Source organism: Maniola jurtina, chromosome 28 (genome assembly GCF_905333055.1).
Source record: "Maniola jurtina chromosome 28, ilManJurt1.1, whole genome shotgun sequence".
Lineage (NCBI taxonomy): Eukaryota > Metazoa > Arthropoda > Insecta > Lepidoptera > Nymphalidae > Maniola > Maniola jurtina.
In genome coordinates, this window is record NC_060056.1 from 2,011,898 (window position 1) to 2,027,187 (window position 15,290).

General features: G+C 35.6%; 2 protein-coding genes across 3 annotated transcripts; one reads left to right on the plus strand and one right to left on the minus strand.

The window, feature by feature from the left end:
* Positions 1-4,336: 4,336 nt before the first annotated feature.
* On the minus strand, positions 4,337-6,226 carry LOC123879706 (phosphatidylserine decarboxylase proenzyme, mitochondrial). The gene has a single exon (XM_045927599.1). The coding sequence runs from the start codon at positions 6,099-6,101 to the stop codon at positions 4,944-4,946; it is 1,158 nt and encodes a 385-aa protein (XP_045783555.1). The 5' UTR covers positions 6,102-6,226; the 3' UTR covers positions 4,337-4,943.
* A 1,057-nt stretch (positions 6,227-7,283) lies between these two features.
* On the plus strand, positions 7,284-12,192 carry LOC123879665 (zinc finger protein Xfin-like). Of its 2 annotated transcripts, XM_045927517.1 has the most exons (4): positions 7,284-8,903; positions 10,070-10,178; positions 11,288-11,707; positions 11,888-12,192. In XM_045927517.1, exons 1-4 carry the CDS (start codon positions 7,377-7,379, stop codon positions 12,133-12,135), a joined length of 2,304 nt encoding a protein of 767 aa, XP_045783473.1. In that variant the 5' UTR covers positions 7,284-7,376; the 3' UTR covers positions 12,136-12,192. The 2 variants fall into 2 exon arrangements, with proteins under 2 accessions (XP_045783473.1, XP_045783472.1); XM_045927516.1 differs by having other exon boundaries at positions 11,288-12,192.
* The last annotated feature ends 3,098 nt before the right edge of the window (positions 12,193-15,290 follow it).

Genomic DNA, 15,290 nt, shown 5'->3' on the forward strand with positions numbered 1-15,290 from the left:
AAAATTTTGAGTCGTTAAATGTAAAATTTATGTTTCGTTCTATTTTAGCAATATTAAAAAGAGGAGGATGCAGATACTCTAAATTTAATTTAGGGGAAGACAACAGAATCGGCGCCATTTTGTAGCACTTTTTGATTTTGAATATGCAACATAATATACCACAAATCACAAACTCAACAGAGTCGGTTAACTTTCACCACATTTTTTATACTGAAAATGCGTATAATATCAGAAGCAAGATTCGGCCGCATCGACAGCATCGAAAGAATGCTTGAACCAGTGGGCTTAGCACAGTTTGTACATCTCGACGACGTTGATAGATTTCGAGTATCGAAATATTTAGTAAAATAAAAACAAATTCCTTTGTTTATAAAACGTTCGAATTCGTCACACATCTAAAGCTAGCGCTAAAAGCGCACTCATTGTAAAATAAAAATCAGTAGCACTAAAAACGACTTTAAAACAATCGCCTTTAAGTCCTTTTTCTTTTAAGTTACAGTCCGATACTCGAATTTTAACGACTTTGACAAGATTTGCAATCTCGTACCAATGGTCGATGCTGACATCATTTCTACGCAAATATTTTAATAGCTCGCTCGATGCTGCTGAATTTGCATTTTCAGTGCACTAAAAAATGTGTCTCCTACGGTCTTACAGCCGTCTTTTTAATTTTTATCTCCCAAGTAAAAGGCATGACTATATCCGTGCTATATTGATCGTAGAAAAAGAAACTTAAATCTGGAAATACACACAACAAACTAGCAATATTGAAGCGTTCAAAATATAGGATCCTCTATTTTGTAAAGAAAATAGAAAAACTATAATTTCTTATTCTAATCTAAACGTCATTCTCAGGACTCCCTGCCTAACTATAAAATTGAATTTCGCACAGCTAAAATGTTGTCAATGCCACATACATTTAGATAACGTCTGGTAAAAATAACTCTGGACACTCGAGAGGATATATTCTGCGCATGGATACTGACTTTACTACAACGGGTAGCAAAGTTTGACTGACAAACACACGGTACAGACTACAGAATTCCCGCTGTCATTAAATCACCCACTGCGCAGGTTTAAGATCAGATTTCTTTTTACCTGACTAAAGGTACACGTCTTCTCATTTAGATGTGTCAAGTCTAGGCTCAAAAAAGCTAGAATCCAGATCAGTAAAGCGAAATTAAAAAATGTGGCGCTTATTACAACTCTATGGTCAGGCTGGGTAAACTATCACACACGATAATCCAAAAGTTATTCTATCGCAGTCAAAAACTGGCAACTAAGTTGTAAAATCGTAGAATTCTTAATACTATCCTACTATTACAATATTCGACCACGCGCCAAATTGGTGTATATCGTCATCTCAGTCGCTCTAAGCGCTAGCCACCAAAGTGCGAGCGAGAGAAAAAATAAGCTCGTCGTTCAATAGAGATCACAGTAGTCACATTAATCTAAAACTCCATCCCTCAACCTGTCTCGTTTATTCTAAGTAGTTACCGGATGTGTGCGAATAAGACAAATAAATTCGTAAGCGAGAGATAAAGAATCATACGTCAGCGACTTCTTTTCTTTATTTTGGCGCGCAGTTAGTACAATCTTCGCGTCACAAAAGTTGAAATTAACAGAACTTATGTGGAGATATATATTTTGGGTGTTAAGAGTAAAATGAACTTAAACGACCTTGTTTTATGGTTCAATTTCGTTCACATATCAACAGCCCCCTGACTGTGATTTTTTTTTTTTTTTTTTACTAGCCGATGCCCGCGACTTCGCCCGCGTGAATTTAGGTTTTTTGAAATCCCGTGGGAACTCGTTGATTTTCCGGGATAAAAGTAGCCTATGTGCTAATCCAGGATATTATCTATCTCCATTCTGAATTTCAGCCAAATCCGTCCAGTGGTTTTTGCGTGAAGGAGTAACAAACATACACACACACACACACACACATACAAACTTTCGCCTTTATAATATTATAAGTGTGATTTATTTGATTATTGATGCGATGCGATTTTTATTTTATTTTATAAATCGTAGTACTCAATAAACGACTTCAGTTGAAGGTTTGTTTAGTTTCATTTTACAGTTTACAATTTTATGTAGTGTTTCGTTTTTCGAAACCGTTTTATCGACGTTGTCGAAATTAAGGGTATAGAAATACCCTTAGTGCGAGTTGCACATTTTGCGGGTAGAAGATAGACTGCGTAGAAACGTTGTATATCTTCTACCCGCAAATGTTTTAAATTAAAAAGCCAGTTTCAAACAAAAAAGTTTTAAGCTGTTTTCTTACAATCCTGGACATACATAAGTCAAATAAAATAAAACAAATAATATAGAACATATATAATAACATAAATCAAAATAGGCTCTATAGATGACTTCCTAAACAATTACGATGTCTGTTCCAACTTTCGTGACGCGCACTGCAATGACAATACGTTCGGTGGTCTATGCTGTTTTACAACATAACTAAAGTTAAAACACATAGTAATTATACATTCAAACTTATTAATAGCCCCTTTTTAAATCAACATGAATAGATAACATTGCAATTATTTAGTTCTTAGGTAAATGTCCACAGACTTGGAAAAGTTTGATATCGTAAGTCATCCGTCGAGCATGCCTGAAACTTGAGCTAAGCGCCTATTTTAAAACGCTTTTATTAACTTGCTTTCTTGTCAGTCTGTTTGTTTGTTTGATTTTCTGCCTGAAACAAATCCTGCAATCGATTCTAAACTAATTTTTCAGTGAGCTAGAGGCTTGAAATAATATTATTTTCAATCCTTTATCAATATTTTACTCCAAATAGAAAAAAAATGCCTGTTAAAAAAAATCCTGTCGAAGTCATTTGGCTCACTGACGATGGTGTGTGACGTGGCTATTGAAACTTGTGATTGGGCGCTGCGTTGCTAAGAAAAAATATGCACTGTTGGTTTTCATACTATTTGACTAACATGTCTAGCTATTCCAAGTCTGTGTAAATGCCTAATCAATTTATTCAGTTCGCTAAAATATCACTGGGATAATTTTTAAATCACATAAAATATATGTGAAGTTGAGACTGAATAAAATTGTGATATTATTCATTATCACTATTAAATACAATTAAGTATATTGATAAATATTTAGCACTATAATATATTTATTGATAAATATCAATTGCATAGTGTAACTTATTTTGATAAATATTTACCAATCTGCTTCACAATATAAAATGCTAATTTGGCCGTCAATTTTCAATTGTAAGATTTTATATAACCTGTAATTCATTTAGTAATTACATATAAATAAACTACTTTCATAGCAACTCCAAATTGTCAAAAAAAATTTGTGATAACACTAAATACATCTAGTATTCATGGACTCTAAACACAACAAAATAAAATATCTATCTGTTTTGTAGAATTTAGATTCTAAAATACATTAAAACTACAAAAAATCAAAACAATCTAATAAACATCGAAAATTAATAACTATATACTTGAGTTTTTTTCAGCTGACTTAAAAGATTTAAAAATCACAGAAACCTTCTTAGAGAAAAACCGACACGATTTGCCTGGCGCTTTGGGCCTTCTGGAGTTAGGTTTTTCACTCATATTATAATGATTTCATGGTCAGAATGAGGTCCATGGGCCACGTATAACGCAAGGTACTTGTTTATCGTTTAAGTCAGTTAAGAAAAAATTGATTGCATCATATATACACTGAAACCAAGATTACAAATAAGTCATAATAACTAAAAACACAATTTGTAAGCTTTTTTTTTTACAGTTTTTCATTTGATTACAGATTATGATAACCTTACAACAATAACCAATTGCTTTATGAAAAAAATTGTGAAAAAATAAAAATAAAATTGTGATAATTAAAATGCTGTCACAATTGCTGATATTGGTTGAAGCTACGTCACTCTTGCTAAAAAAACTATATTTTAGCCAGGGTTGACCTTATTTAAAACAAGTATTTTATTTAAAAACTCACAGTCAATATTAACAATCAATTTTGGGCTTGCCTTTACACAAGTTAAAAAACAGTTTTAAACAAAGAATTATTATTTCCAACCCTGATAGCCAATAATGAAAGAGTATGTCATTCAGAAAGATTGGTTATTGCAGCAAATTGCAATACATAAATATCCTTATGATGAAGGTTACATTGCATTAAGATTTATAGTATGAATTGAATTGTTTCATTTTTATGATTATTGGGTTAGGTCACTTTGATTCTGAAAATGCCATATCTGGGCTGGGAACATATATAGAACTGAATGTGCCATTTTGTTTTTCATTTGCTCTCACTGCCAGGGCTATTAAAGTGTCATTCATATTGTATTTTTTTATTTTTGAGTTAGGTCACTTTTCTAAAACATGGTTAACTGGAAGGGGTGTAGCAGGTATTAAGCATCATCCAAACCTGCGCGACCAAAGCGACTACGAAGCGGGAACGTCAGTCGCGCGAACATCGTCTTCTATGATATTTCATAGCGCCATGCACACCCACTCGAATACAACAATTGCATAGGTGTGCACATTGTCTATGCGCATGCAAAATCTGCTATGTAATTATTCAGGATTTTCGTTTTTGATATCATTTTGTTAATTTTAAAAGGAGTGTGTGTGTGCTAGTTCAAGAAATTATCTTTTAGCTATGTGATTTTGATCTAAAAGTAAAGCATACTTTTACGAAAAAAAAGTAGTTTTAAAAAGTCTTCTGAAAACTTATGATTTTCCACATAGCGGAATTTTCATATATTCACGTTGTTGACGTTCCCGCATCCCGCGTTCTTGACGCGCAGGTGTGACTGTAGCTTTATTATGCATTAATTACTTTAACTAAACACTCAATCAACTACAAGTAATCGCTATAAAAACCTGCTATAGCGTCAGCAAAATTACATAGAATACGATCGCCGTCTGCGCCACGTAAAATAAGTCATCATAGATCGGTCATCTAGAAAATTCCTTAGTCATCGTCGTCAAGGCTTGGCCAACGAGGACTCTGTCACCAGCATTAAGCTCAAACTTGAAATCTGCTGGTGCTTCAAATAGCAGAATGATTGTACTGCCCATGTTGAATTGCCCAAATAGTTCCCCTTTTTTGTATGTAACTCTATGCATCTCCAGTTCATCAATACGGTTTCGTTTTCCCTTCGTATTCGTTCTTAAGTCTGGATCCGAATATATTTCTATAGATCCAACATTCGTAGCACCCACAGCTGTCATAGAAAAGAACCCATGCTTCCATTCCCCAATATACACAGCTCTCTCATTGAGAGTGAATAGACCAGGGATAAGTTTTGCCAACCACGGGTTTACTGACAAAAGTTTACCAGAAAAATGTCTTCGAAAGTTCGACGTCCAATCGCAAGGTGAATGAAATCTATGGTAATCACCGGGCGCTAAATAAATTATACATTGGTGTAGAATATTTTTTTTGTTCTTTAATAAAGAATTATAGTAGTTATTATCGTGGTTGTTAGACCATTTGTTCTCACCTAGGAATTCTTCAAGGCTGTAGGTTACACCTTTGACTTGCTCTATTTTATCTGTGTCCGCTGGCCCGCAGTTCAGGACTATACCATCACAGGGAGACACGCAAGGTGCCGGCGATATGTATCTCGCACCATCTCTCAATGCACGTGTAAAGAACGCTGATAAACTTTTATAGTACGTTAGATCGGTAACAGCAGCATCGTTCAGGTTCACGTCGAACATTCTAATGTATGTACCGTAAACAAAGTTTCGTATCGATACAGGAAGCTCGCAGGACGCCAGCTTCCCCCACAGTCGACTAGTGATTCGAAAAGGGAACATTTCGTAGAACTTTATCTCCACTTTGGAAAACTCGTAGTTTACACTCGCACGGATATAACACCATCCCACATAAATAACACTCCCTAGAGGCATCCATCGCGTGAAAATCGCTCGGAAATTCATCCATTTCGTCTTGTGTAACTGATTATTAATATTAGCACTGAAGCCATTCACAGTGGTATTCTTTGTTTGATTATGGATGGTGTGCCGAAACGGTTTGTGTGGCCTCATCCGCCTAAACATCGGGTTTATGACGGGAAGGCAGCTCCGAATGCGCGTCGCTGGAAACATTTCGCACTCGTGCACCTTCCGCCCTTGATGTAAAAATAAGCAATGTTTATCTAATTACTTTCAGCAAAAATCAACGTCCGATAAAAAACAATAATTCCATTTTCTTCTCTAAAAAAAACTGGCATTCTGACAAGTGACAGTTGACACAAGTCACAATAGGCAACACCACAGACAATACAATAAAGACGTTCCGAAATCAAATTAGTCATAAAGTTTGTCATTTCAGTTTATTACACTAACTATGTATTAAAAATGTAGAATCGAAGATTAATAGCTGCTAATGTGTTTTGATTAATATAATGGTGCAATAAAACTTAATAAGCGATATTGATTTTCAAACGATTGCTCGAACAAGAAGCTTACGTTGCAATAAATTTATTCTGATTCGACTTATTAATTGATAAATCGGAATGTAATGTATCAGCCACAGTTCAGCCAGGTTCAGTCTGCTGATTTGATAATTCAGTCTCTGTAACAGAATCTCTGAGCTCATGTGACATTTATTTTAATCCATTGAAGATTTTCTCACGAAAAACTATTTTAATATCACTTAGTAAAGCAGCAATGTAGAACCAACCATTAACATTATGAGCTCGGTAAGAATTTTTGAGGCTGTAACTTGATTGCTAACTTGACAGCCAACTTGTGTCATATTTGATTTGACAGTTTTGTGAAAAGGTCAATTAATTTGTGAAACAAGATTTTTGTTCCAAGTAGCCTTCCTATACATTTTATTCAATCATATTCTGTGATTCAATGCTGAAAACCTATGACAAAAGAGTTTGAAACTGAATACTCTTGTTGTTGAATAATATAAAACTCATCAATAACCATCGATCAATGTACATAAATTAAAAATCGATTTCCTGACGGATCGATTAAACATGGACATCCCTAACGTAAATATTTTCGAGACTTCGTCTGTGTTGGTGTTAGCTGGCGGGCGTGCTCTGCCTTTTTGGAATGTTTTTTTTTTGTTAAAACTGACTGGAAAGCACTCTAAGGGGGTGCCGTGCGTATGTCGGCGAGCGCCGGCACAGACGGGGTCCATTCTTGTATAGTACTAACTTGTTACAAATAACTACAAACTTGACATTGGCTAATCTTTGTAAAGCCAGACGAGAGAGAAAAAAAAATAAAAAAAATTCGAACTCTTCTGTCATTCTGCAGCCATTAGCCATATTTGTTTTGGTTGACGTTTCTACAAAAGCAATAATTGCTTCAAATCAAACAATTTTTAGAATTTTTTCTGTTTAGTTTCCCTCTTTTCTTTTCATGTCTAGAAATTGCAATGGTTACATACGAGATTCGCTGGATTTTTATAAAAAAAAGAAGGATGCGGGCGGCAGTTCGTCTGAAATTGAGGAGATTTTGCGCCATTTCCAGAAAGAAGCTGTAGTGTTATGTGAACGATACGATATAAAACCCTATCTACTAAAAATGAAAATGGATGTGCCGCCAGATTTGAGAGAACCAACTTTCGTGGCAATGCATGAAATTGGCAAATACCAAAAGAAATGCTCGGTAAGATTAAGGCGGGAAAACTTAGAACAACTGAAAGAGGAGTTTATGAACAATTTAAAGAGAAATATCGTCTATACCACGGATTTTACCTGTAACATATGCCAGAAGGTGTATTTGAGCGAGGAGAAGCTGTTGAACCACCTGGAGAATAAACATGTAATGTGTTATAAACCTGAGAACAAGGTCCGCAAAAAGGTGTCGTTTTCCGATGAGATTATCGTGCACGAAGTCAAAGAGTACCACAGGTGTCGAAAATGCCCGAAGATATACGAAGATTACGCCTCCTTGAAGGTCCACATGAAAGAGGTCCACAAAAAACGTAGGTGTTACATATGTATTTACTGCTCAAAGGATTTTATTGACAGAATGTTTTTCAAAGTCCACGTAAAACTTCACTGCGATGCGTGCGGGTTGCTGTTGCCAACTAGGAAACGCTATTTGGAACATCGGCGTACTGTATGCAAAATAGTAAAAAAATATGTGTGCAAAACCTGTCATATTTCCCTATTCTACTTCATGGATTTGAAAGACCATAGTTACGAACATCTGGGACAATTTTACATCTGCGATATATGTAAAGACCGGTTTGATGATAAGTGTGCGTTGTCCCACCATATAAAGTTCTTGCATTCTAAAAGACGGCCGAAAACATTGTATACAACTCATACTATGGGTACGGACACAGTTTATGTCTGCAAATTTTGTGAACTAAGCTCTGCAAGACGTGATTTGATAGAAAAGCATGTATCTACGTTCCCTGAATATGAAAAGTGTGCTATGACGGGCTATAATGACTTCTACTTTTGCAATCAATGTTTCGAAAAGTTCAGCACAGAGACAGATATGTTACAACATAAGTGGTCGCATTTTTTAAAAAGCGCTCAACAAAACGTAGAGGAATTACCCAAGCCTGTTAACTTACTCAATAAAATGGACGTAATAACCGATAACATAATTAATAACACTCAAAATAATGCAGAAGATAATCCAGAGGTCTTAATTGACAGTACAACACAAAACACCCAAACAACGGATTCACAAAAATCTTTCAAACTAGTTTATAACGTAAAAACTGAAAAACTGCCACCGTTACTTCAACCCAGAATCGTTTTGGAAAAACTGCCCTTGCCACAAGACATGTTACTGAAAAATCTTTCGGCACAAAAGACAAATAGTACCCCCGTTGATTTTATTGACCTAACAGATTCAGATCCTAAAACCCTAAAAAACCCCTTGGTAGCAAGACGTAGGACTTTATTATCAGAACATCAATGCAAGGTAAATTTTTATCTTCTCTTGTGCCTTTTCAATGCCAAGCGTCATTGATAATGTATACTCGTGAAATTTTAGCATTGCTATCCATTTAAACCATAAAAAGTCTTAAAAAAAAAAATTTATTGAGTAATGTTCATTTGGAAAAATTCACAGGCCAGTAGTACCCTGCCACGTCTCTAGAACTGCTAAAATTTCACTGTGTATATAACCAGATGATGCCCATTACTTTATGCTTCAAAATCCTGGGGGAGCTTTTTGATTTTCCTGGATGAAAATAGTCTATCCCCAGGATGCAATGCAAGCTATCTCTGTATAATGCACTTGACTTTGTGTATCTGTCTGTGGCATCGTAGCGCCTAAACGAATGAACCGGATTTAATTTAGTTTTTTTTTGTTTGAAAGGTGGCTTAATCGAGAGTGTTCTTAGCTATCATCCAAGAAAATCGGTTCAGCTGTTTGAAAGTTATCAGCTTTTTTCTAGTTACTGTAACCTTCACTTGTCGGGGGTGTTATAAATTTTTAATTTTGCTTTATGAAATGAATTTTCCAATACAATCCAGTAATCCGAACCGAACCAAATCTGAACAATAATCTGGCAGCTTTCGGTTTTTATTAGTGCTGGATTATTGGCATTGTACTGTATGTAGATGTTAATTATGATTGCCAATAAGCTTCTCAATTGTTACCATACTTTCATATGATACCCCACTTGGTATAGTTATCTTAATTTCAAAATTAAAACACATTTGAATTTTTTTTTCTGTGATGCAACTAGAAATTCACGGGTTTCGGATTTATCCTTAACTTGTGCCATAAGACCTGCCAAATTTCGTGATTCTAGTTCAATGGGAAGTACCCTATAAGTTTTCTTGACAGACCTGACAGACGGACAGACAGACAGACAGACAACAAAGTGATACTATAAGGGTTCCGTTTTTCCTTTTGAGGTAGGGAATCCTAAAAACGTACCGCCAAGCGATTCAGTGTTTCAATATAGCTACCCGTTCCAGCTTCCAGGTTAGCTCTCTTTTATATCAAACTACGTTGTCACTTTACCAGTGTATGTGGTGGAGTTTGAACTGCCGACCTTTGGGAATTCAGTCTCCTCCTTAACCGTTGAATAAATTTATAGTAATAAATAAAATGCTAAAATATAATAATGTTTTCAGCTTTGCCTCCGGTATTTCGCGTCCAAGTACACCCTGAAGCGGCACTTGTATGCAAAGCACGGGGTTACAATAGACGGTAATAGTTATCCACTCAAACTCAGTGCAAAAGGTAATCATGATTATTATTCACTAGCAGCTAGCTGATGCCCGCGACTTCGTCCGCGTGGATTTAGGTTTTAAAGATCCCGTGGGAACTTTTTAATTTTCCGGGATAAAATACCTATGTCAATTACATGGATGCAAGCTACCTCGGTACCAAATTTCATACAAATCGGTTAAGCGGATGGGTTTTTAGGTATCCCGTAGGAACTCTTTGATTTCCCGGGATAAAAAGTAGCCTATGTCCATCCCCAGAATATAAGCTAACCCTGTACCAAATTTCGTTAGAATCGGTTAAACTGTTGGGCCGTGAAAAGGTAGCAGACAGACAGACACACTTTCACATTTATAATATTAAGTATGGATGAGCCGATACCCACAACTTTGTCTGTGTATTTAGGTTTTTAAAAATCCAGTGGGAACTCTTTGATTTTCTCTTTGACTTGAATTTGATCCCGGGTATGCACTTCTAACTTTTTGGAGTTAAGTGCATTTTACATACGTGAATATCACTTGCTTTAACGGTGAAGGAAAACATCGTGAGGAAACCTGCATGCTGAGAGTTCTCCATGTTCTCAAAGGTGTGTGAGGTCTGCTTAACACTGGGCCAGTGTTGTGGTCACTGCTGGAGATAGGTCTCACATGAGCAACCGCCGAGTTTCTTGCTGGTTCTTCTCGGTAGGAAAGGCATTCCGAACCAGTGGTAGATGAATTTGACGATTCAAAAGTACTTGTAAAAGTCTAATTGAATAAAAAAATTGTTTTTTTTTTTTTAAGTATTTCCACACGCCACAGTCTTGCGCCGCCGTCATGAAGCGGCTCCCTGCAACTGGTTCGCGTACATATTCATTTTTATTAACCCCCAACCCAAAAAGAGGGGTGTTATAAGTTTGACGTGTGTATCTGTGTATCTGTCTGTGGCATCATAGCTCCTAAACTAATGAACCGATTTTAATTAAGTTTTTTTTGTTTGAAATGTGGCTTGATTGAGAGTGTTGTTAGCTATAATCGAAGAAAACTGGTTCAGCCATTTGAAAGTTATCAGTTCTTTTCTAGTTACTGTAACCTTCACTTGTCGGGGGTGTTATAAATTTTTAATTTACACTTATTTCATTTTAGGTAACCTCCATTGCTATGCTTGTGAAGAGGATTTCGCGCTACCCTCATTACTGAAAAACCATAATTGCATACGGATCAATTTGCCTGAACCACCTTTCCAAGATGCAAGACCTGACATACAGATAGACACAACCGCATTCAACCAGCACAACGGCTTTGACGATATTGAGCACAATTACGATTATATGAATTCCATCGATTTTGAAATCCCAGCTCCCATCGTCGAGTTAACAGAGTATGAGAATGTTAATTTAGTCATTAATGACAACACCACAGTCAATAATGGTAACCAGATTAATGGACCGTTAAATAATTTGTCTGTTAATAGCAGGCAATTAAATAGTGTGGCTCCGATTAGTGGGCCGTTAAACAATTTGCCAGTTAATAATAACAGACTGTTTAATGGACCATTAAATAATTTTACAGTTAATGATAGGCAGCTGAATACGGTGGTTCATAATGACAGACTGTTTAACGGACCGAATAATTTGATGGTTAACAATCACAGACAGTTAAATAATATGACAGTTAACAATGACAGACAGTTTGGTAATGTGAGAGCTAATAGTCATAGACAGTTTACCGGGCATCCACATAATGTGCCAGTTAATAATGACAGACGGTTTAGCGGTCAATTACACCATGTGCCACTTAATGACAGACAGTTAAGTAATGTAACAGTTAATAATCACAGACCATTAGCTACAATGACAGTTAACAATGACAGACTGTTAACTAATGTGACTGTTAATAATGACGGTCAGATTAACGGGCCGTTAAATAATGCACAGTTAAGTGGTAAGCGATTACGTTATATATACGTGCAGGAGGTACCTATTGAGTTTTAACGACACTTAGTTTCTAAGCACTGTTTAAATATTAAGGTGATGTGCTGCTGAGTTAAAGCGCAACGCATACCGGCCGAGTGACGTGGATCTTACGCGCGGCTTTTTTTGATAACAAAGCAAACTAACTATTTTTACTTGACTGCGGCAAAGCCAAAAGGAAGGGTTATAATTTTAGCAGTCTAAGTATGTATGTTTGTATCCAAATTTTGTGTGTTCCACCATAGTGCCTAAACTACTGGGCCGATTTTGATGAATGAGGTGTCAATTGATTCGTTGTAAAGGTCCGGGTGACATATTTTATATGAAAAAAATTGACCTAACGGATGTCACATCAAAAAAGTGGAGGTCCCCAAAAATTTTTTTTGCTATTGCATCGAGTGGGATGTCAAACGAAAGAGGGGAAAATTCTGAGCTCATGAATGTAAATGTACAACAACATTAAAATATACCAAGCGACAGAAAAACAATTTAACTCTTATATTTCAGCGTTTATTAAAAGGACCGTCGGGTTTCAGTTTTCAACTTTATCTTGCTACTATGGCAGAAAGATGGCTGCCGTGTTTTACTCCCAGTGTACTAATTTCAACCGTATGTCAACATACATAAGGCTGAGTTTAATTTGTTATCCAAAGACTCGACTCTACACTCCGTCGGTATGCGCTGTATCCAAGGAGTTGATTTATAGTATGTAAATATATATTTTTTTTATCTGGCTTTTACAATGATTAGCCAATGTCAAGTTTGTAGTTATTTGTAACAAGTTAGCTAAACTATACAAGTATGGACCCCGTCTGTGCCGGCGCTCGCCGACACACGCACGGCACCCCCTTAGAGCGCTTTCCAGTCAGTTTTAACAAAAAAAAAAACACTCCAAAAAGTCACAACACGCGCGCCAGAAAACGCCACCACAGACGAAGTCCGCGAAGTTCAAATTTTATTTGGTTTTTCACAATTTGTAAACTAATACGATAAAGTAGGCTTATGGCATTCTAGTTGCGACAATGGCAGTATCATTTCCGCGTGTTTATATTAAAATCTTTACTTGATAAGGTCCAGTTTAAGAAATTAGCTCTAGTATCGACTAATTTGTGAGTTACAGTCGATACTAGAGCTAATTCCTTAAACTGGACCCTTTCAAGTAAAGATTTTTATATGAATAGGTGGGGATGAAACTGTTATTATCGCAAATAGAATGTCATAAAATTTGAATTTCGCGGGCAGACCCGTCAACTACCAAGTGAAAATCGAGTGAATTTAGAATCGCCATCGAATTTCCGACTTTCAGTTAAGGATCTTAAGGTCTATTTTACTCTGACGTTATTGTGTTTCTTTCAATGTTAGTGAGATGTAAAATCTTATACTAAACCTGTTGAAAATTATTTGGGATCAAAGCATTTTTATGTTGGTTTATTTAAAAATATAATGTGAGTTCATATCACACATTTAGTTTAGGAAAGTTGTTTTGTTTACTCCAGATATTATTAGTGATATACTTTGTTTAGAATAAGTACAATATGATTATACTTATTTTTTTTCTCTCGTCTGGCTTTACAAAGATTAGCCAATGTCAAGTTTGTAGTTATTTGTAACAAGTTAGTTAAACTATACAAGTATGGACCCCGTCTGTGCCGGCGCTCACCGACATACGCACGGCACCCCCTTAGAGCGCTTTCCAGTCAGCTTTGACAAAAAAAAAACACTGCAAAAAGGCAAAGCACGCCCGCCAGCTAACACCAACACAGACGAAGTCCACTTATTTAAGTTTAGTTTTGATTGAGTCAGGGTAAACTCGCACTGGGAATTTTCACCGTGCAATTTATTCCGCAGAATTCTGTGGCATGTAGCACTTGCCAAAAAATACGCGCGAACCGCTTCCATATAATTTGCATGTCACAGAATGGAGAAGTTTCAGTTTTGTTTTAATGTATCAATAGGTAAAATATATAAATACTATAATATAATAAAATATATAATATTAGGTAAAATATATATAAATATATAAAATATATGTATATATAAATACTTTTTATCCCGGAAAATTAAAGAGTTCCCACGGGATTTTGAAAAACCCAAATCCACGCGGACGAAGTCGCGGGCATCGGCTAGTATAATATATGTATCATAAAATCGGTGCGCAGTTGTATCTTTTGTGGCTTGTAATAAATGGAAATATAGTCTTTATATTAGTTTATAATCTAAGTTTTGGCGTTATAACACCAAATGTACATAGTTACATAAATTAGTCTAAGTTAATTCTAAAATGGTGAAATAATTGCCTATGTTAGTTTTTGATTCTGACGAAAAAATTGTACGTCCTTATGCTTAAGAGGCGTCTCTCCGTCACTCGCTTCATACAAACGTAGTTCCAATTTCATTTGAATATTAAGCAACCAACGTCCATGAAATTTTGCAGACATATTCTAGAAACTAATATCTATGTCTGTGGATTTCTGTTAAAATATTCGGTTTCAAAGTTACGCGGTCTTAAAAATTTACATACAAATCTTTGAGCCCCTGTAATTTTAAAACTACATATTTTTAGAAAAATCTAAAACACCACAGACAGATATTAGTTTCTAGAATATGTCTGCAAAATTTCATGGACTTTGGTTGCTTAATATTCAAATGAAATTGAAACTACGATTGTATGAAGCGAGTGACGGAGAGAGCCCTGTTAAGATTTGTTATTTTTAGCTGACTTCAAAAAAGGAGACGGTTCTCAATTTGTCAGTTTTTTTATTTTTATTTGGTGAATATTTTAGTAAGTGCAATTTAAACTATTTCGAAGTGAAACTTCTTAACGACGCATATGCAATATTTTGCGACTTTTGGAAGCTTTTTATTTGGAAACTACAGATACAATAACGTTATTACAATTATTATGGGCTTTTTAGTCTTTTATTTAAATTTCGAATGAAAAGAAAACACAATTGGATATAAATTTTTCCATAGAAAAAAAAAATGGGCATTTCTCATTCCTAGATTTTTAGTTTTGATCGAAAATAGCCCCTTTTAAATTTTTTTTATAGTTTTTTAAATTATTATTTGGATAATTACAATTCCTAAAATTTTTATTTATTGACACAGTTAAGTTTTAAAACGCTATAATTTGATTTCTGATCTCGTGGCGGCTTACATCGTTTTATTTCCATCTC